Genomic DNA, 27,541 nt, shown 5'->3' on the forward strand with positions numbered 1-27,541 from the left:
GGGCAGTTTAGTGAAAATTATTATTAGCCATTAATCACATATCAGTCATTTAATAAAGAGCGCATATGTTTCTCCATAGACCTTGTGTTAAAAAAAAGTAGATAACATTAATTCTGCTTTTTAAGACAGCTGAGCTGCGTCATTATCATGCTCTAAGCTGCTCTAAAGGTGCGTACACACGCACTACAAAAGGCAACGACGGGTCCTCCCGCTGTCAGCTAAAAGACGAGGGTCCGGCAGACCTGTCGTCAGTGTTGCCAACTCATCCCTTTAATTACTGACACATATGAATTATACAGGTTTTTTGGCTAGGTAGATGCAGTTAAAGTGGATTCAAGATTAACTTTTACTCATTGCATAATTGTGTTCCTTTCCTATTGTTTATAGGGCATTCCTCAAGCCAAATACTTTTTTGTTTTTGTTTTAATGCTCTAATTCCCTATAAACTAAAGAAGCCACGCCCACAGGTTTTCAGAGAGCCAAGGCACTTTCAGACAGTAGCAAGGGCTCATGGGAGCTGTCTGGGCAGGAGGAGGGGGAGGTATTACTAGCCAGAGATTTTAGAGGCAGAGGTGAGGAGGAGGGGGGATTAGGTTTTTTTGCTCAAGATGCAGATAAGCCTGCTTCTGTGTAATGTTTACAAACAACATGGCTGCTGTCATTGTATCACAGAAATAATGAATCATATTCTATTAAAGCTGTTTGCAGCTAGATTTGTTGTGTACACTATCTAAACTTTAGATAAAATATATAGACAAGTTACTTGTTCATCTCGGATCCGCTTTAAGGCACTGATTATGTGCAAATAACCCCAGAACCTGTATAACTTAATGTGTCAGTAATTAAAGGGATGAGTTGGCAACACTGCCTGTCGTTGCCTTTTGTAGTGCGTGTGTACGCACCTTAAGCAACGGACTTCACTTATAGTAGCAGACACTCCAGCTGATGTATAACGGCTGGCTCACACACTACAGAGAGCCATGCTTTTCTCACATGTAACTAGCTAAGTAAATAGATAAAACAGCCTGCTAATTAGTTACTTACTAAGCAGCCTTTTTATTTACTTAGCTAGTTAAATGTGATGTGAGAACAGCATGGCTCTCTGTAGTGAGTGAGCCAGCCTTTATAAATCAGCTGCAGTGTCTGCTACGATCAGTGAAGTCCGTCGCTTAGAGCACGGTAATGACGCAGCTCAGCTGTCTTAAAAAGCAGAATTAATGTTATCTATTTTTTTAACACAAGGTCTATGGAGAAACGTATGCTCTCTGTATTAAATAACTGATATGTGATTAATGGAAAACAATAATTTTCACTAAACTGCCCCTTAAATGGCTGCTCATGGGGGCCAGTAAGAATTAAAATCTGCACTTGGAGCCCAGATTGACTGCACTGCATACAGTATTGCAGTTATTAACCCCTCCTGGCCCTTAATGCAGTATCGTCACCATAAAAGTCAAATTTCAACTGGTCTGAGTGTATTAAGTGATAAAGATGCTAATCCTGCATTCAAAACTTTTTCTGCTGTTATGATTTGAAGTTATCACATACTTAAGGAACACTGGCTCTTTAGTAGTCGTGCCAAAGAATTGCATGCTGGGGGTTCTTTTTATCTATAATCTATTCCTCCTCTTCCCTTTATTTCCCTGCCAGCTTCTTATCTGAAACCTAATCCCCTACTCACTTGTGTTTACAAGCAAGGCTGAGGCGACTCAGCGATTAGAGGAGACAAGAAAAAAAGTAAAGGGCAGAAATGACATCACGAGTTAGCCGTAACTGTGGGCAAAAGACATGGCCCCCACCAGGAACAGAATTCTCATAATTTACTATATAACATTCACTGAAATCAAAACGTGGACAGTATAATACATGTGTTATGTAAGTAGATCAAATATTTATCTACTTACATGTGTTTTTTTCCCCTTTCATAGTTTGGCTGATCCTACTGCTTTAAGTGCAGCCAATAACTCCTTCAGGCCCCGAAGTGCAACAATTATTCACTCCCCTTTCTGTAGCCCAGTAACCCCCCCCCCCCCCCCCCCCCTGCATCTTTCCTTGTTAATTGTTGTGGCCAGGACTTTTAGACCTGTGTTCTCTTGGCATTCTTCATCAAGAAAGTGTCACTTACTACTGGGTAAATTGCTGCAAATGGGAATGTCAATTATAGTACACACATTACTCAGTGTTGCCTGTGACTCGAGTATAGGTCGACCCCTATACTTTTATTTAGTGAGTCAGACCTACATTTCTAGATTTATACTCTAGTATATAGGGTTGTTAAAATTTCTTAATTGCACGCTAAGCAAAGGAGAATAACAGCTGCAGCGCTGTCCGCAATTAGTTTATTTCTTTCAGCAGGGGGTGGAGGAAGGTGGGGGGTCATGTGATCTGCTCCGTGCAAAGACTACAGATATGCATTGCAACAAAATACTTTGGGCTTTCAGGCACATTTTCTAATATATGCATTAAGAATGGGAGGCGGAACTAGGTCTTTGGTTAAAGTGTACCTGAGATGGCCCAAAAGAAAAAAAATATATACATACCGTACCTGGGGGCTTCCTCCAGCCCTCTTAAAGGGAACCTTAAGTGAATGGGGGGTAAAGAGTTTCACTTACCTGGGGCCATTACTAGCCCCCTACAGCAGTCCTGTGCCCTCGGAGCCGCTCTGGAATCCTCCGGTCCCCCGCTGTCATTTAGTTTAGTTTTTGACGACTCACCAGTCGGCCGGCCGCCATGCGTATTATTGGACGCATTCCCTACGGCAATTAGCGCCGTTGCGGACCGCAACGCGTACAAAAATATGTGTTGCCGCATTCTGCACGCATAGATATGCAGCAACGCGTGTTTTTGTATGCGTTGCGGTCCGCAACAGCGCTAATTGCAGTAGGGAATGCGTCCAATAATACGCATGGCGGCCGGCCGACTGGTGAGTCGTCAAAAACGAAACTAAGTGACAGCGGGGGACCGGAGGATTCCAGAGCGGCTCCGAGGGCACAGGACTGCTGCAGGGGGCTGGTAATAGCCCCAGGTAAGTGAAACTCTTTACCCCCCTGTTCAGTTAAGTTTCCTTTAAGGCTTATCTGTCCCTTGCTGTCCTCCGCAATTCAGCACTGTAATTCGGCCAGTCAGACTGCACGCGCTCCCCATCCTGTGCAGTAGTACTGTGCAGGCGCTGAACTCTCCCGGCGACCTGGGCTCATGCGCGGTCGGGCCGCGTATGTACAGTACAGGTCAACTGCACCAATTACCGGGCTGAATTGCGGAACACACAGGAGGTGGAGGAAGACAGCGAGGGACCGGTAAGCCTGAAGGGGAGGAGGAAGCCCCAGATATTTCCTTTTTTGGCCATCTCAGGTTTACTTTACATTGAATGCTGAACGGGGAGTTAAAATAATGTATATCAGTAAATATTGTCTATAGGCCTCTGTAAATACATCTCACTTGTTATCCTAGGCTATATTCCCCCTGTAATTTACATTAATTGCTGTCATTTTTTCAGGTGATTAAACGTGTTGTCAGAATTGCAGCAGCTTTGTAGCAGAGTATATTTGTATAATGGTCCATTCTGATAACCCCTTCTCCTTTTTCTATCAGTCATACTGCTACAGGTACCGCTGTGCGGCCCGCAGTCAGAACACCCCAGATAGCTCCGCCTCCAATCTGGGATTCCGCTGTGCAGCAGACGCCAGGTGATCCAGGGCCAGATGTATCGGCATCACATAATTGCCATCATATGGCAAGGAGCAGCGTGGGAGGAAATTCTTATAAACATGAAGATTTACAAAAGTCCCTTGAAGTCACATCTCTCTGATCAAATCTGATTTTAATATCGTATTATAAGTGAGGCTACAATGATGGATACACTGTATAGGCACATCTAAGTTTCCACATCTTTGCATACTCGCCCCCAAGACTTTTCACTATACTGATTACAGATCAACACCAGCCAAAAAATGTTTTAGTTTGGGTCATGCTGCAAGAGGAAAGTGTAGTTATTCTGCTGACCCCTTGAGTTCTTGTCCCATTTACCTGCAGTATGGGGCAGCTTGTTGGAATAATCAAACCCTTCACTCTGTCCAGGAAAGTTATCAGAGGACCACTATCGCGAAAAAATTGTAAAATTTAAAATACATGTACACACAAATTATAGCGTTAATCCGTTCACAGGTTAGAGTATGGTTAATTTTGTCTATTACCTTGGAAAAAGAGAGATGAGGTGAAAACCATTTGGCTGCTATGTGCGTTTTGACAACTGTTGCTATAAATTGGATGAGCTTATGCTCTGAGTGTTGTATAGATCCCGGCTTAAGGCCCAATAATACAACTCTATGATCATGCGGCATACGACACTGAAGAACTGCATTTAAGAGTGGTAGCATTTTGTTCCAGAGATGTGTGACCTTGGGACAGGAATACCATATATGATAAATGGTCCCCGGGTCCTCACACCCTCTGAAGCAGAGCGGGTCTCTAGTTATCAATTTTATGCAGCCTATACGGGACTAAGTATACACGATGCAGCAGTCTAATGTTAACAATACATGGAACAATTTGTACATTTTTTTCCGATTAGATAATTTTGTTCGATTATTTCATTAGATGGAATCTAAAGATTTTTCCAACATGTCCAATTGGATTTTTATTGAAACAAAAAAAGGAATAATCGATTATTTTTTTTCTTGATCGAAAAAGATTCTTTTAAACTTTCATTCGATTTGTTCATTTTGGTTGAATAAACTGAAAAATTGAACATTTTTATTGTACCGTGTATGGGCACCTTAAGAGATACTTCCATATTTGTCGACTGCATACTACCCTTAGAAAGCGTTTCAAGGCATTGTGACCATCGATCAGAGTCTAGTGTAAGTCTCATGTCTGCTTCCAATGCTTTCTGCTATGGATGAGTACGGTCAGAGGCTGGGCTGTTAAAAATTGAGTATAGAAGGGAAAGCATTTCCTTTTGCATAGGATCACTCGGGCATACACTCTCAAAGTGTTTTGGTTGGACTTGAGTGCCAGGTTTGGCGAGCGTCGTCAGAAAATTGTGAATTTGCCTACCATGAAGCCACTCATTGGTGGGGGGGGGGGGGGCTGGGTCTTGTTTAGACTTGAGACCATGCGGGAATTAAACCACCCACCAAGAATGACCACACAGTGGTATAACCGTTAGAACACCTCCAAGCAAAATTAGGGGGGTGAAGACTATCCAAAAAGTCAGGATTACCCATAAATTCAGTCATAGGAGTTTGCTTAGATTGGAGAGGGCCTAAGAGGCGATTAAGCCTCCATTGTTTAAGGGTATGATACGTTGTAATACTTTTAGCTTTATGGGAGGGTAGGATATTAGCATGACCATACTAAACCCTTCCATGAAAGTGAGCTGATGAGTAAAGGTGGCCACTAACGATCCAATTTCTAGTGAAAAATCGTTAGAGCGATCAGAAAATTCTGTTCGGAAGAAAAATCGTTCACTACACCATCAACAAATCAATCTTTGCTTCCTATCTATCACAACAAGAAAACTCAAATTTTGATTTGACAAAAATCCAATTTTTTATAATCGTTTGTAATCGATTGTACCCATCAATGGAGATTATTTACAACCAATCTGATCAGAATTTCTGATTGCTCAAACGATTTTTCGCTAGAAATTGGATCATTAGTGGCCACCTTAAGTCTTCTAATTCGGACCATTTAGAAGCAAGCAAATCAACATATATAGTGGGGATAATGGCCAATTGATTATTTGTATGTTTAGATGTATTTTACGAGATAGTGGTCCTCTAGTAGTAATGAAAGTAATAGCAGAAGCCTTGCTCCCTATTCCTCTCTTCATCCTCCTTGCTACTTATGTGGAGTGAGAGTGAAAACGTTGATTACGCTGACAGACTAGGAAGCTGCATTGCATTTAAAGGACAACTGAAGCGAGAGGTATTTGGATGCTGACATATTTATTACCAGTTGCCGGGCTATCCTGCTCATTCTATGCCTCTAATACTTTTAGCCATAGACCCCGAACAAGCATGCAGCAGATCATGTGTTTCTGACATTATTGCCAGATCTGGCACGTTTAGCTGAATGATTGTATCTGGTTTTATTTAGACATTACTGCAGCCAAATAGATCAGCAGGGTTGCCTATCAACTGGTATTGTTTAAAGGATAACTGTAAGCTATTAAAAGAAAAAAAATTAACTTCTACCACCCCCTGCACATGTCCTGTGCCCGCGCCACAACAAAACTATCTTCCGGCCCCCTGCCGTGGCTCACTTCAGTTTTCTGCGATTTTAATGTCGCGGGCCACTGAGCCTGTGTGGTCCTGGCCGCGCATCCTCGCTCCCACTCACATCGCCAGGAGTGTCCTGCCCAGGTAAGTTAAACTCTTACAGTTCTCTTTTAAATGGAAATAAATATGGCATCCTTTATATTCTTCTTACTTCAAAGACCAGGCCGTTTTTCACAAAAATGGCCACTGCAGCTTTAAGGCCTCGCAACTCAGTACACAAGTGTTTCCCCCTCCCCCCCTTTTTCTTCCCACAAACAGAGCTCTCTATTGGTGGGGTCTGATCGCTCCCCCAAGGTTTATTTTTTTTCATAAATGTTTATATGTATTTTTTACATTTATTTTTTTCTAAATCTTAGGCTTCAGCCTATCACAGCCGATCACTCCCTGGACTACAGAGGGGACAGCCGTGTGAGACAATACCTTAGATTGCAGCGCTGTAATAAGTAAATAGACTGCGGTTTTGCCGTCTAACAGTCTCCTAGCGGCAATCGCCGCTGGTAGACTGATGGTAGAGCTCAGTCATTCACGCGGAGATGCACGATCTCCTGCAATTGGCGATCTTGACTCCAATTGGCGTTAAGCAGTCCAGGGGCTGCCACCTTGATCATGCCTTGATCATGCCCATGGGCGTTAAGTAGTTAAAGGGAACTAGAACTAAGAGGAACATGGAGGCTGACATATATTTCTTTTTAAACAATGCAGAGTGCCTGGCTGTCCTGTTGATCCTCTGTCTGTAATACTTTTGGCCATAGACCCTGAACAAGCATGTAGGTCAAGTGCTCTGACTCCAGTCTGACTGGATTACCTGCATGCTTGTTTCTGGTTCGAGTCAGGCACTTCTGCAGCCAACCAGATCAGCAGGACTGGCAAGCAACTAGTATTGTTTAAAAGGAAATAATTATGTCAGCCCCCATAACCCACTCGCCTTATGTTCCCTTTAGCAGGAACATTAAAGGGGAACTGAAGTAAGAGGTATAAAGAGGCTGCCATATTTATTTCCTTTTAATCAATACCAGTTGCCTGGCAGCCCTGCTGGTCTATTTCTCTGCAGTAATATCTGAATAACACCAGAAACAAGCATGCAGCTAATCTTGTCAGATCTAACTTTGAAGTCTGAAACACCTGATCTGCTGCATGCTTGTTCAGGGGCTATGGCTAACAGTATTAGAGGCAGAGGATCAGCAGGGCTGCCAGGCAACTAGTATTGCTTAACCACTTTACCCCCACCCGTACGAATTTCTCCGTCCCTTTTTCCATCCTTTAACCCCCCAGAGACGAAGAAATCCGTACTTTCTGCGCTCCCGCCGCTGTTCGCTCTAGCGCGCATTCCCGCGGATAAACACGCCGCCGGACGCTCGCCCGGAGATCAATGAACGGGAAAATCCATTCCCGTTCGTTGATCTAAGCCCCGCAATGATCCGCTGCTTTTCCGCTAAGCAGCGCGATCATTGTGAAAAAAAAAAAAACTTTCCCAGCCTCCTACTACTTCCTCCAAGTGTCCGGAAGGACGCTTGGAGGTCGCATTAAACAAAAAGTTACTGGTGCTATCTTGTGGCCAAATAGTAAAACATTTTTCACATACAAATGAATTAGTTATACACAAAAAATTAACTCATTACCTCCCACACTCCATTTTTTTTTTTTTTTGTAATAAAAAAAAAAAAAATTAAAAAATTTACAATAAAAAAAAATACATAAATAGTTACCTTAGGAACTGAACTTTTTAAATATTTGTCAGGAGGGTACAACACTGTTACTTTATAAACTATGGGCTTGTAATTAAGGATGGACGCAAAACTGAAAAAAAATGCACCTTTATTTCCAAATAAAATATTGACGCCAAACATTGTGATAGGGACATAATTTAAAGAGAAACTCCGACCAAGAATTGAACTTTATCCCAATCAGTAGCTGATACCCCCTTTTACATGACAAATCTATTGCATTTCACAAACAGACCATCAGGGGGCGCTGTATGACTGATTTTGTGATGAAAACCCTCCTACAAGAAACTCTGGTACAGCGGTACTCTGGGCGAACTGCCACAATGTAACAATGTTCACAGACAGGAAATGGCTGTTTACAGCTGCCTGTAACAGCCAAAACAGCTAGGAGCAGCTACATAACCTGCCCACAGTAAAAATGTCAACATGTGATAAATGTCAGAATGTAAATCTGGGTGAGGAAAGATTTTACAATGAGCAAACACTGACTAAATCATTTATACATAATTATTGTAAAAGTGAAGCACTTTTTTTATTACATTATTTTCACTGGAGTTCCTCTTTAAACGGTTTTATAACCGGGACAAAAGGGCAAATAAATTTCATGGGTTTTAATTACAGTAGCATGCATTATTTAAAAACTATAATGGCCGAAAACTGAAAAATAATTAATTTTTCCCACATTTTTCCTATTTTCCATTAAAACACATTTAGAATAAAATAATTCTTGGCATAATGTCCACCTAAAGAAACCCTAATTGGTGGCGGAAAAAAACAAGATATAGTTCATTTCAGTGTGATAAGTAATGATAAAGTTATAGACAAATGAATGGAAGGAGCGCTGAAAGGTGAAAATTGCTCTGGTGGTCAGGGGGGTAAAACCCCTCAGTGGTGAAGTGGTTAAAAGAAATAAACATGGCAGCCTCCATATACCTCTCTCTTCAGTTCCCCTTTAAGGAACATCCAGGGGGAGGATGGGGCAACTTCCCTCTGGGGTTCAGCAAAACCACAAAGGTTCTGTGTACAGGAAATAAGGTAAAATCTACCAAAAGGAGCCACAGAGAGCAGTAACAACTTAATAGGCATTCATGATAGGGTGGGAATCCTCTTTATAAAGCATAGCCAGCTACAACAATAGAATGAGTTGTGGTGCTATGCTGGTAACATATATAGACTAAGCACAACAACCTGTTTCCAACATTGTGCCAGATGGGGGCAGAACCTGGAAGATCTCCCCCCCCCTGAAGAATAGGACCTTCCATCCCTGTATGTGTCTCTCACGTGTGACATTAGTACACATTCCTGAAAACATTCACTGTAGATTAGTAGATGGCTGCCTCTGACTGATGTCACTGTGATTGATTGGTCAATGTGAATTAGCACAAATTTTCTATTTTACTATGAATAAATCTCTGACCTGTCAGTGCTGGCACTGCAAATTGAGGACCAGTCTTTTGCTGTTGTGTTACTCCACCCAAACCTGATATTTCAGCGATAAGCAGTACAATATCAATTTACCAATGATTCAGTAATTTGCTAAATCATTGTGAAATGAGCGACATCTACTGCACATCGTTCGTTTATTACATTGCCTCATTAAATATCAGACCTCAGCAAAGATGTAACATCTCTCTCCCCCACTAAAGTAAAACAGTTTACCGCCCTAAAGTGAACCTGAGATGAGCGTGATATGGAGGCTGCAATATTAGTTTACTTTTTTAATACAATACTAGTTGCCTAGCAGCCCTGCTGATGTATTTGGCTGCAATAGTGGCTGAATTACACCAGAAACCAGCATGCAGATCTTGTCAGATCTGACAATAGTGTTAGAAACATCTGATCTGCTTGTTCAGGAGCTGTGGCTAAAAGTATAAGAGGCAGCGGATCAGCAGGGCTGCCAGGCAACCGGTACTGCTTAAAAGGAAATAAATGTGGCAGCCTCCATATAACTCTCTCCTCGGGTTCACTTTAAAGGGGACCTGAACTCAGAACTTCCTCTCTGCTCTATAAGATAAGCAACTGCATAATAACCTTTAAAGAAAAACATTTATTTGTTAAAGTTGATACAAATCCTGCAATAAATCTGCAGTGTTTCCAATTCCTGCTTTCATGGAATCAGACATAGGGTTAACATTAAAAATGATCACTGAGCTGCACATTCTTCTGAAATTATGCAAATTTTTCTGCATCAACTTGGAAGAATTTGCATATCGTTGATCATCCCTAGTTAACATCCTGTATTTTCCAATACCTCTCTACCATGGCAGTCAGCTGACACAGCTCAGGGATCAAATTACAACTTGTGTTTAGTCACAGAGGAGGGGGAATTAGACAGGCTAAACTCTCTAAATACATACAGGGTGCATTTCTATATGTTCTCATTCTGTCCTGTGTAAGAGGTCAGGTCCACTTTAAGTACCTAATATTGTTTAGATTTTGAATCGGAGTTGCATCAGGCCCGACTGATTGTTCCGGCTTACCCTACAAATCCATCAACATTATCTATGTTGATGGATTTGTAGGCCAGGTGGATCGCTCAAGACCAGTCTTATCACCTAAACGACGGACTGTAAACACGCCCGATTTGACGTCCGGACAACTGAACGACGGGACGTCCAAAGGACGGGTCGGTTAAAAAAATCAGATGTGTGTATGGGCCTTAAGATGTTGCTCTCTGGAGATCAGGAAAAAAGGGGATAAATTCCCCTCCACCTAGGGGTGGACACAGGTGTGATAGAAGGTGAACAGAGGCGCCAAAAGGATAAAATATGCTAAAATTGTTAATGTTTGGGAGGCGATGGTGGTCCTGACCTCCCCAGACACAAAAGCTGTCGATTTTTCAGCAAAAACAAGGTTTTTATTCACATACTCCAATAAAACAGGCAACGCATTTCACAGGTATGATCCCGCTTCCTCAGGCAATAATAGTTGGAGTATTCCACAGCAAGAAGTCCACGCCTAGCGCCTCAGGTCTGTATTTTAGAGAAGGAAAAGATTGCAGATTTGATTGTTAAAATCTTAAAGGAAACCAGAGACTAATGATATAAAAGTTTTATATAGCTGGGGCTTCCTCCAGCTCCCTCTGCACGGATCTCTCCCATGCTGTCTTCCTCCGCCTCTTCACCTCCTCCTTCTCCCAGCAGAAGCCCAGTTAGCTTGGCCAGTGTGGACGCACTGTGCATGCACGGCCCGGCCACACTCCCGTCACCGGGACTACTGCACACAACGCTCCCAGCCGTGGGGGGAGAAGGATAGCAAGGGAGCGATCACTGCGGAGGGGGCTGGAGGAAGCCCCAGTTATGTATAAAACTTTTATATCATTCCTCTAAAGGTACACTTTAAGGTGGGCCAAGATGTTAGATGTGTTAAAAGAAACATCAGATGAAACAAAAATCTGTTAAAAGGAGACCACTTTTAATCAGTAATGTCTGTTGATTGGGAGATGCATGCGCAGTAGCCCCGGACTGACGAGACTGAGCCAGTTACCAGGGCTGACTGCAGCTGAACGGCAGACCGCGGGAGGACGGCATGGGACTCAGACGTGTTTATGCTACTGGAGGAAGCCGCGGGTGAGTATCAAATCTTTTTACGACAGCTCTGGTTTACTTTAAGGAGACAGTAGGCTGGAGTGCAGGTAGGAGCAGCATGAGAATGAGGCTCCATATCTTTGTAGTGCAGTGAGTAGTACAAAGCTTGCATTGAGGAAACATATTTTAAGGGGCAGGGTGGTAAATGATCAATATCCGGGATATAGGAGTCTTTTCCTAGATCTGCTTTATATAGTCCCTTCTTAAAGGACAACTGAAGCGAGAGATGCGATGGCTGCCATATTTACAGTATTTCCTTTTAAGCAATACCAGTTGCCTGGCTGTCCTGCTGATCCTCTGCCTCTAATACTTTTAGCCATCGACCCTGAACAAGCATGCAGCAGATCAGGTGTTTCTGACATTATTGTCAGATCTGACAAGATTAGCTGCATGCTTGTTTCTGGTGTTATTTACTCACTACTGCAGCCAAATAGACCAGCAGGGCTGGCAGGCAACTTGTATTGTTCAAAAGGAAATAAGTATGGCAGCCTCCATATTCTTAATTCAGTTGTCCTTTAAGTGGCAGCCTTACCTTACATCAGAGTCTCACTTTGCATGTTGCGCTTTTTGCAACATAGTTCCCATATATGCTGCTGCTGTGCTGGTGTAACTCCACTGACACTGTAGATATACTACATCACCACCCCCCCCCCCCCCCCCCCCCCCCCAATAGATATGGATATTAATCGGCCTGCTGCCGTCCATCCAATGCTGAAATATCAGTTTTAGCTGGAGTAACCCAGTTATTTTCTGTCGTTGGTATAGTAATTGTATGAATAAAGTTATTTTTGTGATTTGTCTCAGTGGCCTCTTGTTCTGTTCCTGGGAGGGGGAGGGGAAGGGGCCCTGTCAGGAAGTGGTGACACAGAAATGGCTGTTGGGGCGGATCGGAAGCCTCCCCTCGGTGCTATAATAAGCAGCCTCTCTTGTCGGCAGTGTGGGGTGCAGCTGCTTGGAGGAGACCCTGAACAAGAAAGACATTTGCTGCGCTACACAGGATTATACAAAATCAAGGCGCTATCATTAGGAGATGATTCTGTTAGTGTTCTGTCAACACATCTGTACAGATACACAGTACAGGAACTCCATGTATAACATGAGGAATGTTAGGTTATTAAAACCTAACTCTAACCACAGAATAGACAACACAGTTTCTTAGTATGCAGAGCTCCCAAGGGTTCCCGTGTCTTTTTATTAGTCAATGCTTCATCAGCTAGGATGCTCTCATCATCTGAGGCAGCTCAACTGAAGAGGTTAACAGCGGGCTATTTTGCTCAGAATCCGTATGCTGTTGAGATTGCAAAGAGACTGGGCTCATATAGGCCACAAAGATCACAGCCTGCAGCTCTGAACGTCTCCTGCAGAAAATGACAGGTGTGAACCCCTATGCCAGTGATGGCTAACCTTGGCACTCCAGCTGTGACAAAAATACAAATCCCATCATACCCCTGCCTCCCCGAGTTATGCTTAGAGCTGTCAGAGCATTGCAATGCCTCATGGGACTTGTAGTTCCACCACAGCTGGAGTGCCAAGGTTAGCCATCACTGCTATGCCAACCACCGCCAAGATATACTCACTCCAGGTCTTACACACGGCTACCACTTTATATATCCCTTACTCGCCTTGGGCCACACACATTATGCATCATCTACTCATCTGCCACAGGCTCACATTATACAAGCCTAAACACCAAATCCTCACTCATATTATACATTCACATGCTGGACCCCACCAATCCATTCCCCACTTCCAATCCCTCTTACTTTCCCTCCATCCTTGAGTCTTTCCTGTAAAAACAGTTTCCTCCCCAGCACAGATGGAAGTCCAGAGTGAATTTTCACTATGGTGGAGGCTCGGATAGGTTAGGGAAGGTGAGAGGCTACAATAACAGGAGCCCAAGGGGTTAACAGTCTCTATTGCAGAGACCCTAGAAGTGGCCTGGGTGACACCTTCTCTTCGCCAGGTTCCATGGCAGTCGCTATGGTAATTGTGTGTCACAAAGTGTGATCAGCCTACCTTGGCTTCTAGAGTTCAGCATCTAGTCATGTCTGCTAACCGCTTGCATAATTTGCAAAAAGCTTCAATAAGAATTCACACAATCTACAGGGCCTTCACTGTCACCAAAACTACTAATGCAACTCCAGGCAATCATTTTTTTAAATTTCATTCTGGATAGAATAGGGAAGAAATTCTGTCAGATGATGCACGTTGTCCAAATTTCAGGTGAGGAACAGGAAGTGATGTGAAATACTCCCAAAAGAAGTAGAGGCGGCAACCAAAACACGTTTGGGCAAAAAATGATTACAAGTAAGGTTTTCATTATATTCCATATCACCAGTAAGATGATCTTCCTTACTTGGTCCAGCCATAGAGTTGCTGAGAACAGAAAGAGGCAAAATCTCCGCAACATTGGCACAGAGGTATAAAATTATGACAGATGTTTTAGCCTTTTCACCTCTAAAAATGAAATGTATTATGCACAGGCAAGCATTTTATGGCACTCATTGTTTTGGATGTACAGATCGATGGCATTGTAATCGGCCTGAGGAAGTGGGCTCGTACCCACAAAACGCCTGAGCATAATAATTGTCATTTTTATATGAAATTGTTTTTCTTGAAGTAAGCAACCTCCCCTTTTTCTGTTTAATTGTTTTATCAATCCCTGGGCGCCTCTTACCTGGGTACCCTTTGTACCTCTAGATTTGATTAGTTGTAGCCATTAATTGACTGCTCTCCTTCCCAGTTTACACCTCTCTGACACTGCAGCTGTCCTTGGCAGGTTTGATGCTCCATAGGAATTGTTATGTTTAGAGCACTTGAGGTGGGGGGGGGGGGGGGGGTTCCAACGTAAAATTTGCACTGGGACCCGGAGCTCTCCTACGCTACTGCATGTGGATTTAATCTGTAATATAAAAAACACAATTTTATCAATAATTAATGGTGGAACCACCCCTCCTCAATCAGAAGACTTAACATTTTAAATTGGATTTTTTTATGCCTGAAGAATAGTCTCAGAGACGGCCCTAGTAGGTTTATGGACCTGCTAAAAAAAAAACACCCGCTAAGGCCCGGTTCACATAAGCGGTGGCCGTCCGGAATCGCCGTGCCGGAGCCGGACCGCTTGCAGAACGGACGGAACGGACGCACGGCAATAGCAATGAAAGCCTATGCGTCCGTTCACATGCGTCCGTTCTGCCGGACCGGAGCCGGACCGGATCCGGACCGGATCCGGACTCCGGCGTCCGTTCCAACATGCGCTATTTTTTGGTCCGGCTCCTCCGGCAGCCGTATCCGGGGCGGAGCCGGACTGCACCATCCGGCCAATGGAAACCAATGAGAACCGGAGAGCGCACAACACACTGGCTACAAAAACCGGACGTTCTACCCCACTTCCTATGCATTTTGGATGGGGACCACATGGGCCCAGCGTTCAGGTGGGGCAGCAGCGATTTCATGCTGGAGCTCTAGGCAGCAACATGTCTGATTAGTCTGATAACGAGGAGGCGAACAACAGAGAATTCCCAGGTATACGAGTAAAAAATGCCTGGATCCATGGTCCCAACTGCAGTCTCTGTATCCACGGATGGTCTCCACACGTCCACCTGTCTCCAACAATGACCCCAGACCCTTCTGCTGACCTCCCAGACCCCAGGTAATAACAGGTTGTTATCTCCTTAAGAAACCGGATCCGGACCGCAACCGTGTTCACACCGCACGGAAACCGGATGCAAACGGACCGGATCCGGACCGGATCCGGATAGGAACCATACGGATCAGGTCTGGTCCGGATACGGTGCGGTCCGGACATCCGGTGCGGTTTTGACAAAACCGCAAGTGTGAACGGGGCCTTATGCCTCTCTTCTGTGTCATGGGAGGCTCATTTCTGTAGCATTTGTGTGGTAATGAGTTTTTATAGCCCACTCTCAAGTATAAAACATTTTTCTTTACAATAGTGCAGAAATGGATTCAAACTTTGACTTCCTTGCAAGCTTGGGCATATTCAGAAATCCACAACAATTACAGCACCCTGATACTGCGCTCATATGCTGAGTCAGGTGTTAAGTATGTCACCTCTAAAATTTTATAAAAGGTAATGAATCAAACATTCATCAAACATTCATATTACAGGTGCTAAATTCTAAATAAAACACATTGGCAGGTAGTAACCACATGTATAATGTCCTTGCTCATATAATGGTTATCATGTGGGAGCGCTCTTCCTAGATGCGTGCAACCATCAAAATAGAGTTCTTCAGTAAAGTGGTTAAGCGCTCTTCTCTGCCTGTTCCTTCTTACACACAGCAAATATATCATATAATGAAAAAGCCCCCCCTTCGGGGAAAGACTCACCAGACTTCTAGGCCTCCAAGGCCAATGCTCGCATTCGGGGTATTGGCCACCCCGCAGCCTCTCTGGCAGTCCTCTCTCGGCTATTCCCAGTGTGTGTAAGCAAAAAACGAATTCCACATCGCGTAAAAGCGTACCAGTTTATTTAAAAAGTGGTTAAAAACAGATCAGTGGTGTATAACCACTCATTGGGTCAGAAGACTTCATCAAAAAATGAAACACAGCCAGCCCCTTGTTTGACAAGCTACCCGATTCCAGGTACAGGGGTATGCAGAGATGAGATGCACTAAGCTTGTGACAAGGCGCACGCCTCTGTCATCTAGCGTCCCTCTCCGCAATATCTTACTGGCTAGTGCTCTAAAAAGATACCGAGCCTACTGCACACAGACAATCCCGCCGCGTCCAGCGAGCGCTGTGCGCTATGACATCACTCCGTGGCTCCGCCCAATGTATCGTTGCCCTAGCAACTCCTCAGGGGCCCCGGAGAGGGACGCTAGATGACAGAGGCGTGCGCCTTGTCACAAGCTTAGTGCATCTCATCTCTGCATACCCCTGTACCTGGAATCGGGTAGCTTGTCAAACAAGGGGCTGGCTGTGTTTCATTTTTTGATGAAGTCTTCTGACCCAATGAGTGGTTATACACCACTGATCTGTTTTTAACCACTTTTTAAATAAACTGGTACGCTTTTACGCGATGTGGAATTCGATTTTTGCTTACACAGACTGGGAATAGCCGAGAGAGGACTGCCAGAGAGGCTGCGGGGTGGCCAATACCCCGAATGCGAGCATTGGCCTTGGAGGCCTAGAAGTCTGGTGAGTCTTTCCCCGAAGGGGGGGCTTTTTCATTATATGATATATTTGCTGGTTGTAAGAAGGAACAGGCAGAGAAGAGCGCTTAACCACTTTACTGAAGAACCATATTCAGAAATCAGCAGAAGGCTTTGACACCCATTTTACAAAAATATAATTTCACTTTAAATGCATAATGTATGCAAATATTTATAAAAAAAATAAAAATGTCACTTCACAGCATATCTGTAGTATAACCACCCTCACCCCGGCTATTACAGTTTAACTGTCAGTAATTTGTGATGTAAGAAAAAAATACTGAAATCTGGGCAAAAACTAAAATCCTTCAGCAGACATTTTTCCTGTATATAATTTACATTATGTGTGTGGTGGAATTTGTAATCCAGCAGCAAAACTGTTACACATTTCTGGTCACAGAAGGATATACGAGTTTAGAGAAATGCAGTGGAAACCTCATCCTACAGGGTGATATGTACTCCCCGGGCAACAGCATGCATTAGGGGTAGAGATTAGCCTTGAGGGTGAGGCTACACACTCCTGATTTATTGGCATTTTCATCCTCACAGATCCTTCACTGACAATATATGTGAGCTGGCAGCATGAGTCACTTGCTTCAGAATTTCAGCTAAGAGGGCAGGAAGCAGGTGAAAGAAGCATGTAACACTATTGTTGCTATACCACTTATAATTTATATTATATTCAGGAATACTGTCTACTAAGGAATTTTAGTTGTTGCCTGGAGATAAAAACCTGCTTTTTGCCTCAGTATTCTTGCAAGTTTTCCTCATACAAAGAACTGTCAAATGGCAGGTACCCTGTGCAAATGTCTGTGCCGCACATACAAGTCTTCCGGGGAACTGCTGCCACCTCCTCGCTGAGAATGTCCCCAGGTTTTCTGCTAGGTTCATTGTTAAATGCTCTCCCAGAATAATCATAACACAGTTCCTCTCCGGCCTGTATGTCCCGGGCTGCAAACAATGCCAACTTGGGCAGCATTGAGTGGCTCCGCACAGGCAACATGAAGAGATTTGGCTTGCAGGAGTGGTTCAGAAACCGTCCCACATTGCCTGTGTGTGTGGGGTCCACGTACATCTGAAGTATTTGTCCACTGTGAAGATGCTCCCGTATCGCGATGATGTAATTGTTTGCATTGGGATCCTGAGATCTGATCCTGCGACTTGCCTCTTCATGGCCCAGCACCTTCCCTGCGTACTCGCAGACAAATCTCCCGCTAGGTATGTCTTCCTGCGTAATGAGGCCCCAGCCCTTTCCAGGTATCTGGCACACTTGGAGATGGAATTGCAGCCCCCGCTGTGTCTCACGGTTGGCACAAGTCTCAGCACAGCTGCACAGGATGTTACACTCTAGGATGGGTCTGCCTCTGTCTGTCACTTGCCTGTTCACATAGTTCTCACCCTGCAGCAAACATGGGCACTGCACAGTCATGCAGCTCTGTCCGAGGCACTCACAGCCCTGGATGGTCACTTCACTGGGGTCTAACTCAGCACCAGGGCCAGCGATCAGCTCTGAAGTGTACTGCAGGAGGAATAAAGAGACAATGACTAAAAACAGATGAAATGCAGCAGAAAAATCTCCTCAGCTGGGACCATTTCCACACATTGATTAGATGAACAGTATTAAAATAAGTCTATCACAAACCAGGGCAATAAGCCTACAGTGAGAATATAACAGAGGTTGCTGGCCTTTAAAGTGGATCTGAGATAATTGTGTTCCTTTCATATAGTTTATAGGGCATTCCTCAAGCCAAATACTTTTTTTGTTTTGTTTTAATACTCTAATTCCCTATAAACTACCGGTAAACAAGCCTCGCCCACAGCTCCTTTTGTGCCTTGGCACAGTAGCAAGGGCTTATGGGAGCTCAGTATGGGCAGGAGGAGGAGGAGGAGGTTACTAGCCATTGATATCAGAGGCAGAGGGGAGGAGGGAGGAGGAGAGGGGACTGAAGGGGACACAGGCAAACTGATAGCATCTCCAGCCCTCAGTCTGTGACAATCAGAACATGGCTGCCCTCATTGTATCACACAAATAAATAATCATAAACTTTTGAAGCTGTTTGCAGCTAGATATGCTGTGTAAACTATCTAAACTTTAGATAAGGTATATAGACAAGTTACTTGTTATAGTTAGTTTTTCATCTCGGATCCGCTTTAAAACTACACGTCACATTGACTAGTACAGATGAATGAAGTATGCAGGCAGTAGATTTCAGGATGAGCGAATCAAGCCTCCAGTGTTCCCCCCCAACTAAAATGCGCAGCACCGGGCCCATGCAGAGTCTGGCTGTGTACATGCCTCAAGGTAACAGGGGTACAGGAATGGAGAGAGGACACAGGAGGAGCGTGCCAGCGGACAGGTGAGTGTGCGCTCCACTGCCAACCCTCTGCAAGCACCTACTGTAGACCATCTCAGATGGGAGGAGACCCGGGGAGGGGGGGGGGGGGTAAGCTGTCCCTGTATAATGGCTCCATAGATTGATAGATTTCTAGGTGAAATCTATTAAAAAACTATTTGCAGTGTGCGGCAGTGATAGATCCCTCCCTGACCAGATGCCGATCACAGGGATTTACCTATTGCTTGAGTATGAAGCAGACAAAGTGGTACCTTTAGTTTGGTTACAGACAGTATGGTGTGTAGCGGGGGTGGGAGGAGGAGTCTGACAACCATTTCACAGTTACCTGCTTCTTCAGAGGCCACAAAACATACCCGTTGGTTGAATCCGATGGCATCTGCAAGTGTATGGCTACTTTAAAAACCTCAAAGACTCTCTATCACATCTGAATACTATCCAAAACGGGCACAACTAGAGGGGAGCAGCACATGCGATCACAGGGGAGCCCGAGCTGGTGGGGGGCCCCCAACTACTAACCTTCTCTTCCTCTGATACAGGGGACTATACTTCAGATCAGGTGTTTTTGTGGCTATGCTTGTTATGGGTGAGAAGATCATGATGACCACACTCGTTTTATGACCCTTGCGAGATGGGCCCCAAGGCTGTGAAGGGCACCATGGGGAGGCAAGGGAAGGGGTGTAAATATTTGTGGGGGACTATGAATTGTAGTTACGTGACTGATCTAAAACATATATATATATATTTTATTTTTCTGGAGCTGAATGCTATTGCCTGATATATCCAAACAATGCATGGCCACCAATGTGTGAAACGGCTTCGGTCATGAAGGGGTTAAGCTGACCGCGTATTGTGATAATAAAAAACACTAATTTCCTTTAAAGGCAACACATTGACGTCTGTCCAGAGTTCGCCTTTACTGGTTTTATAGACAGCGATTTAGCAGTAAAGTGGATTTTTGCAGCAGGGAATGAGGGCCGGTCTCGGCTCTGCTGAGTTCCAACTGGATTTTCAGATGTGTTGCAAACTCTCCATAACTACGGCTGATTGTGGTTTTATTCTGCGTTGAGCTGAAGACAATGGCATTCTGTGTGTGAATGAAGAAGGCAGCATTCCAGCCCCCAGCCATCGCCATATGTGGAAAGAGTGCGTTACAGCACTATAGTATGGGAGCTGCCAGCGCCGTTTCACGAATCGCCCTTCCTCGCCAACCAGCGCACCTTGTGTGACGACAACGCCACAGGAATACCAACACTGCCTGGAATGTACCTTGTACTGCGCACAGGGTGTTATTAACTCCAGACAGGCGTACATACGCCATACCGCAGCACAGTGCTATCTCACACACCGTATAATCACCATTATCTGAAATGACAACATAACCTTATACTGTGTTCATCGCTATGTGTCATGGGAATCTCCAATCACATTACTCTGAGATCTCCAGCATCAGACCAGAGATCTTAGTTAAAAGGAACCTGAAATGAGGAGAATATGGAGGCTGCCATATTTATTTCTTTTTAAACAATACCAGTTACCTGGCAGTCCTGCCGATCCTCGGACTCTAATACCTTTCGCCATAGACCCTGAACAAGCATGCAGATCAGATGTTTCTGACACAAATTTGACTAGATTACCTGCATGCATGTTTCAGGTGTGTGATTCAGACACTACTGATGCCAGAATGATCAGCAGGGCTGCCAGGCAACTGGTATTGTTTAAAAGGAAATAAATATGGCAGGCTCTATACACCTCTTGCTTAGGTACCCTTTAAATACCCGATCTGCTCCGGTGGATTCTTTGCGACTGAGCATTGTGGAAGAATTAAAGAGGAGCTGTCAGCTATACTATCTCATAACATATGTATAAGTGTGCTCTACTTACACATGTATTGCACTGTCCACGTTTTGATTTCAGTGATATTTCTACAGTAAAAAAAAGAGAAAATCCTTATTATTTTCCATTTTAACTGTGGCTATTTTGAAGCCAATCTTGATGTTATTTCCTCCCTTACTCGCATCTGCCCGATTGTGTAATCATTGCCAGCCACTATAGAATGTGCATTGTCTCAGCATAAGAAATATTAGCCAATCAGAGAGGAACAGAGGTGTGGGAGGGGAAAACAGGAGGGAAAGAGGCTTCAGCCAATCAGGCTGCATTAGTTAAAGAGAACCAGAGGTGGGTTTGAAAAATCCTATTAGGACACAGAGGCAAGTGCTGTATAAAATGAGCAGCCTATGTGTCCTTAAACACTGTCTCCAGGCTCCCCCCAGGCTCTGCTGTCCCCCATAAAAAAAAACAAAAAACGCCAGGCTAGCGACACGCAGATTGTCGCTTGCCTGCTGTTTACCTGAAGGCTGCCATTAACCGCCGCTCCCCCGCCTACTCTATATCACGGCTCCCCGCTTGTGTCCCTCCCCCGTAAACCGATTGGAGGAAGCTTACGGAGGCGGGAAGGGACACAGGCGGGGAGCCACGCTATAGAGGAGACGGGGGAACAGCGGTGACTGACAGCCTTCAGGTAAACAGCCAGCTAGTGACAATCTGCGTGTCACTAGCCTGGTGTTTTTTTTTTATGGGGGACAGCAGAGCCCGGGGGGAGCCTGGAGACCGTCTGTAAGGACACAGAGGCTGCTTATTGTATACAGCACTTGCCTCTGTATCCTAATTTTTCAAACCCACCTCGGGTTCTCTTTAGGTCTGAGGGGAAAGTAGAGAAGCAAAAAATGATAACCCAGCATGTCCTGCAACTTCCTTTGTGCGGCAATGTGCCAAATAAGAGTCAAGTAAACTGGGGAATGATCATTTATCAACAAGAAAAGTAATAGTGATTTTAATTTTTGGATTGCCTGGTTAGCATCCTTATTACTTCACTGGGAGGGAGAAGGTGCCCCAAAAAATAACCATGGATGCAATAAATATAAAATGGCTTACCTCTAACAAGAAGGGGCAACGCCAATATAGAAAATACATTTTAATAATCAGACACAAAAACGATAACATGTTTCGCGGAGCACAGTCCGCTTCCTCAGATCAAATAAAGCAATGTCTGGGTCTGCTTTATTTGATCTGAGGAAGCGGACTGTGCGCCTTCTTGTTAGAGGTAAGCCATTTTATATTTATTACATCTATAGTTATTTTTTGGGGCGCCTTCTACCTCCCAGTGATATTGTTTACAGCCCCCTAGCTTCTACCGTGTATCCCCAGCATTAGAGGTTGCTGTCAATCGTTTGTTTCGTGTACCCAAACAATCGTTTTTTCTAGAGTGCGACCCATACATTTGAAGACAAAGAGCCCGAGTGGGGATGGGATTTCCTCACTTGTTTTTATACTGAGGTTGCTGGTCTTGCAACCCACCTTTGTGATCACCTCACCACTTTGTATTTATTCAGAATTTGACATTAATATACTACACCATAAGGGGCTTCTGGTCTCTCTCTGTGTTTTTCCTGTATCCGTAGGAAGTCTTGGGACTCCTCTGGACTACACACCACCTGCTTATTACTTGTTCAGGAGAGGAGGGTTAGATAATGGAAGGAGCAGAGTCCTCCAGCAGCACAGAGTATATCAGGAGAGGAGGGTTAGATAGTGGAAGGAGCAGAGTCCTCCAGCAGCACAGAGTATATCAGGAGAGGAGGGTTAGATAGCGGAAGGCCTCCAGCAGCACAGAGTATATCAGGAGAGGAGGGTTAGATAGTGGAAGGAGCAGAGTCCTCCAGCAGCACAGGGTATATCAGGAAAGGAGGGTTAGATAGCAGAAGTAGCAGGGTCCTCCAGCAGCACAGAGTATATCAGGAGAGGAGGGTTAGATAGCAGAAGGAGCAGGGTCCTCCAGCAGCACAGAGTATATCAGGAGAGGATAGTTATATAGTGGAAGGAGCAGAGTCCTCCAGCAGCACAGACTATATCAGGAGAGGAGGGTTAGATAGTGGAAGGAGCAGAGTCATCCAGCAGCACAGAGTATATCAGGAGAGGAGGGTTAGATAGCAGAAGGAGCACAGTCCTCCAGCAGCACAGAGTATATCAGGAGAGGAGGGTTAGATAGAGGAAGGAGCAGAGTCTTCCAGCAGCGCAGAGTATATCAGGAGAGGAGGGTTAGATAGAGGAAGGAGCAGAGTCCTCCAGCAGCACAGAGTATATCAGGAGAGGAGGGTTAGATAGTGGAAGGAGCAGAGTCCTCCAGCAGCACAGAGTATATCAGGAGAGGAGGGTTAGATAGTGGAAGGAGCAGAGTCCTCCAGCAGCACAGAGTATATCAGGAGAGGAGGGTTAGATAGTGGAAGGAGCAGAGTACTCCAGCAGCACAGAGTATATCAGGAAAGGAGGGTTAGATAGTGGAAGGAGCAGGGTCCCCCAGCAGCACATAGTATATCAGGAGAGGAGGGTTAGATAGAGGAAGGAGCAGAGTCCTCCAGCAGCACAGAGTATATCAGGAGAGGAGGGTTAGATAGTGGAAGGAGCAGAGTCCTCCAGCAGCACAGAGTATATCAGGAGATGAGGGTTAGATAGTGGAGGAGCAGGGTCCCCCAGCAGCACATAGTATATCAGGAGAGGAGGGTTAGATAGAGGAAGGAGCAGAGTCCTCCAGCAGCACAGAGTATATCAGGAGATGAGGGTTAGATAGTGGGAAGATCAGAGTCCTCCAGCAGCACAGAGTATATCAGGAGAGGAGGGTTAGATAGTGGGAAGATCAGAGTCCTCCAGCAGCACAGAGTATATCAGGAGAGGAGGGTTAGATAGTGGGAAGATCAGAGTCCTCCAGCAGAACAGAGTATATCAGGAGAGGAGGGTTAGATAGTGGGAAGATCAGAGTCCTCCAGCAGCACAAAGTATATCAGGAGAGGAGGGTTGGATAGTGGGAAGATCAGAGTCCTCCAGCAGAACAGAGTATATCAGGAGAAGAGGGTTAGATAGTGGGAAGATCAGAGTCCTCCAGCAGCACAGAGTATATCAGGAGATGAGGGTTAGATAGTGGGAAGATCAGAGTCCTTCAGCAGCACAGAGTATATCAGGAGATGAGGGTTAGATAGTGGAAGGAGCAGAGTCCTCCAGCAGCACAGAGTATATCAGGAGAGGAGGGTTAGATAGTGGAAGGAGCAGAGTCCTCCAGCAGCACAGGATATATCATGAGAGGAGGGTTAGATAGTGGAAGGAGCAGAGTCCTCCAGCAGCACAGAGTATATCAGGAGATGAGGGTTAGATAGTGGAAGGAGCAGAGTCCTCCAGCAGCACAGGGTATATCAGGAGAGGAGGGTTAGATAGTGGGAAGATCAGAGTCCTCCAGCAGAACAGAGTATATCAGGAGAGGAGGGTTAGATAGTGGGAAGATAAGAGTCCTCCAGCAGCACAGAGTATATCAGGAGATGAGGGTTAGATAGTGGGAAGATCAGAGTCCTTCAGCAGCACAGAGTATATCAGGAGATGAGGGTTAGATAGTGGAAGGAGCAGAGTTCTCCAGCAGCACAGAGTATATCAGGAGAGGAGGGTTAGATAGTGGAAGGAGCAGAGTCCTCCAGCAGCACAGAGTATATGAGGAGAGGAGGGTTAGATAGTGGAAGGAGCAGAGTCCTCCAGCAGCACAGGGTATATCAGGAGAGGAGGGTTAGATAGTGGAAGGAGCAGAGTCCTCCAGCAGCACAGAGTATATCAGGAGATGAGGGTTAGATAGTGGAAGGAGCAGAGTCCTCCAGCAGCACAGGGTATATCAGGAGAGGAGGATTAGATAGTGGAAGGAGCAGAGTCCTCCAGCAGCACAGAGTATATCAGGAGAGGAGGGTTAGATAGTGGAAGGGGCAGAGTCCCCCAGCAGCACAGAGTATATCAGTAGAGGAGGGTTAGATAATGGAAGGAGCAGAGTCCTCCAGCAGCACAGGGTATATCAGGAGAGGAGGGTTACATAGTGGAAGGAGCAGAGTCCTCCAGCAGCACAGAGTATATGAGCAGATGAGGGTTAGATAGTGGAAGGAGCAGAGTCCTCCAGCAGCACAGGGTATATCAGGAGAGGAGGGTTAGATTGTGGGAAGATCAGAGTCCTCCAGCAGCACAGGGTATATCAGGAGAGGAGCGTTAGATAGTGGAAGGAGCAGAGTCCTCCAACAGCACAGAGTATATCAGGAGATGAGGGTTAGATAGTGGAAGGAGCAGAGTCATCCAGCAGCACAGGGTATATCAGGAGAGGAGGGTTAGATAGTGGAAGGAGCAAAGTCCTCCAGCAGCACAGAATATATCAGGAGAGGAGGGTTAGATAGTGGAAGGAGCAGAGTCCTCCAGCAGCACAGGGTATATCAGGAGAGGAGGGTTAGATAGTGGAAGGAGCAGAGTCCTCCAGCAGCACAGGGTATATCAGGAGAGGAGGGTTAGATAGTGGAAGGAGCAGAGTCCTCCAGCAGCACAGAGTATATCAGGAGATGAGGGTTAGATAGTGGAAGGAGCAGAGTCCTCCAGCAGCACAGGGTATATCAGGAGAGGAGGGTTAGATAGTGGAAGGAGCAGAGTCCTCCAGCAGCACAGGGTATATCAGGAGAGGAGGGTTAGATAGTGGAAGGAGCAGAGTCCTCCAGCAGCACAGGGTATATCAGGGGCAGAGGGTTAGATAGTGGAAGGAGTAGAGTCCTCCAGCAGCACAGGGTATATCAGGAGCAGAGGGTTAGATAGTGGAAGGAGTAGAGTCCTCCAGCAGCACAGGGTATATCAGAAGAGGAGGGTTAGATAGTGGAAGGAGCAGAGTCCTCCAGCAGCACAGGGTATATCAGGAGAGGAGGGTTAGATAGTGGGAAGATCAGAGTCCTCCAGCAGCACATAGTATATCAGGAGAGGAGGGTTAGATAGTGGAAGGAGCAGAGTCCTCCAGCAGCACAGAGTATATCAGGAGAGGAGGGTTAGATAGTGGAAGGAGCAGAGTCCTCCAGCAGCACAGAGTATATCAGGAGAGGAGGGTTAGATAGTGGAAGGAGCAGAGTACTCCAGCAGCACAGAGTATATCAGGAAAGGAGGGTTAGATAGTGGAGGAGCAGGGTCCCCCAGCAGCACATAGTATATCAGGAGAGGAGGGTTAGATAGAGGAAGGAGCAGAGTCCTCCAGCAGCACAGAGTATATCAGGAGAGGAGGGTTAGATAGTGGAAGGAGCAGAGTCCTCCAGCAGCACAGAGTATATCAGGAGAGGAGGGTTAGATAGTGGAAGGAGCAGAGTCCTCCAGCAGCACAGGGTATATCAGGAGAGGAGGGTTAGATAGTGGAAGGAGCAGAGTCCTCCAGCAGCACAGAATATATCAGGAGAGGAGGGTTAGATAGTGGAAGGAGCAGAGTCCTCCAGCAGCACAGGGTATATCAGGAGAGGAGGGTTAGATAGTGGAAGGAGCAGAGTCCTCCAGCAGCACAGGGTATATCAGGAGAGGAGGGTTAGATAGTGGAAGGAGCAGAGTCCTCCAGCAGCACAGAGTGTATCAGGAGATGAGGGTTAGATAGTGGAAGGAGCAGAGTCCTCCAGCAGCACAGGGTATATCAGGAGAGGAGGGTAAGATAGTGGAAGGAGCAGAGTCCTCCAGCAGCACAGGGTATATCAGGAGAGGAGGGTTAGATAGTGGAAGGAGCAGAGTCCTCCAGCAGCACAGGGTATATCAGGGGCAGAGGGTTAGATAGTGGAAGGAGTAGAGTCCTCCAGCAGCACAGGGTATATCCGGAGAGGAGGATTAGATAGTGGAAGGAGCAGAGTCCTCCAGCAGCACAGAGTATATCAGGAGATGAGGGTTAGATAGTGGAAGGAGCAGAGTCCTCCAGCAGCACAGGGTATATCAGGAGAGGAGGGTTAGATAGTGGAAGGAGCAGAGTCCTCCAGCAGCACAGGGTATATCAGGAGAGGAGGGTTAGATTGTGGGAAGATCAGAGTCCTCCAGCAGCACAGGGTATATCAGGAGAGGAGGGTTAGATAGTGAAAGGAGCAGAGTCCTCCAGCAGCACAGAGTATATCAGGAGATGAGGGTTAGATAGTGGAAGGAGCAGAGTCCTCCAGCAGCACAGGGTATATCAGGAGAGGAGGGTTAGATAGTGGAAGGAGCAGAGTCCTCCAGCAGCACAGGGTATATCAGGAGAGGAGGGTTAGATAGTGGAAGGAGCAGAGTCCTCCAGCAGCACAGAATATATCAGGAGAGGAGGGTTAGATAGTGGAAGGAGCAGAGTCCTCCAGCAGCACAGGGTATATCAGGAGAGGAGGGTTAGATAGTGGAAGGAGCAGAGTCCTCCAGCAGCACAGGGTATATCAGGAGAGGAGGGTTAGATAGTGGAAGGAGCAGAGTCCTCCAGCAGCACAGAGTATATCAGGAGAGGAGGGTTAGATAGTGGAAGGAGCAGAGTCCTCCAGCAGCACAGGGTATATCAGGAGAGGAGGGTTAGATAGTGGAAGGAGCAGAGTCCTCCAGCAGCACAGG

General features: G+C 45.5%; 2 protein-coding genes across 6 annotated transcripts in view; one reads left to right on the top strand and one right to left on the bottom strand.

Moving 5' to 3' along the window:
• SUMF1 (sulfatase modifying factor 1) overlaps positions 1–4,623 on the top strand; it is a 55,434-nt gene extending 50,811 nt beyond the window's left edge. For both annotated transcript variants that reach the window (XM_068253116.1, XM_068253117.1), the window contains one exon: positions 3,592–4,623. In XM_068253116.1, the coding sequence (XP_068109217.1) occupies positions 3,592–3,690 (99 nt within the window). In that variant the 3' untranslated portion in view covers positions 3,691–4,623. The remainder of the gene's footprint in view (positions 1–3,591) is intronic.
• Positions 4,624–8,894: 4,271 nt separating this feature from the next.
• LOC137532527 (histone-lysine N-methyltransferase SETMAR) overlaps positions 8,895–27,541 on the bottom strand; it is a 30,424-nt gene continuing 11,777 nt past the window's right edge. Inside the window, exons 2-4 of one of the 4 annotated variants that reach the window (XR_011023947.1) lie at positions 17,564–18,285; positions 14,270–14,494; positions 10,911–10,977 (exon numbers count right to left, since the gene is read on the bottom strand). Coding sequence is in view for 3 of the 4 variants with exons in the window: in XM_068253119.1 (XP_068109220.1) it covers positions 10,920–10,977; positions 17,564–18,285 (780 nt within the window). In the remaining variant the exon portion in view is untranslated. Of the gene's footprint in view, positions 10,978–12,264; positions 14,495–16,890; positions 18,286–27,541 lie in introns of those variants that run through there. The other 3 variants (XM_068253119.1, XM_068253121.1, XM_068253120.1) reach the window with 3 other exon arrangements.

This window comes from Hyperolius riggenbachi, chromosome 9 (genome assembly GCF_040937935.1).
Source record: "Hyperolius riggenbachi isolate aHypRig1 chromosome 9, aHypRig1.pri, whole genome shotgun sequence".
NCBI lineage: Eukaryota > Metazoa > Chordata > Amphibia > Anura > Hyperoliidae > Hyperolius > Hyperolius riggenbachi.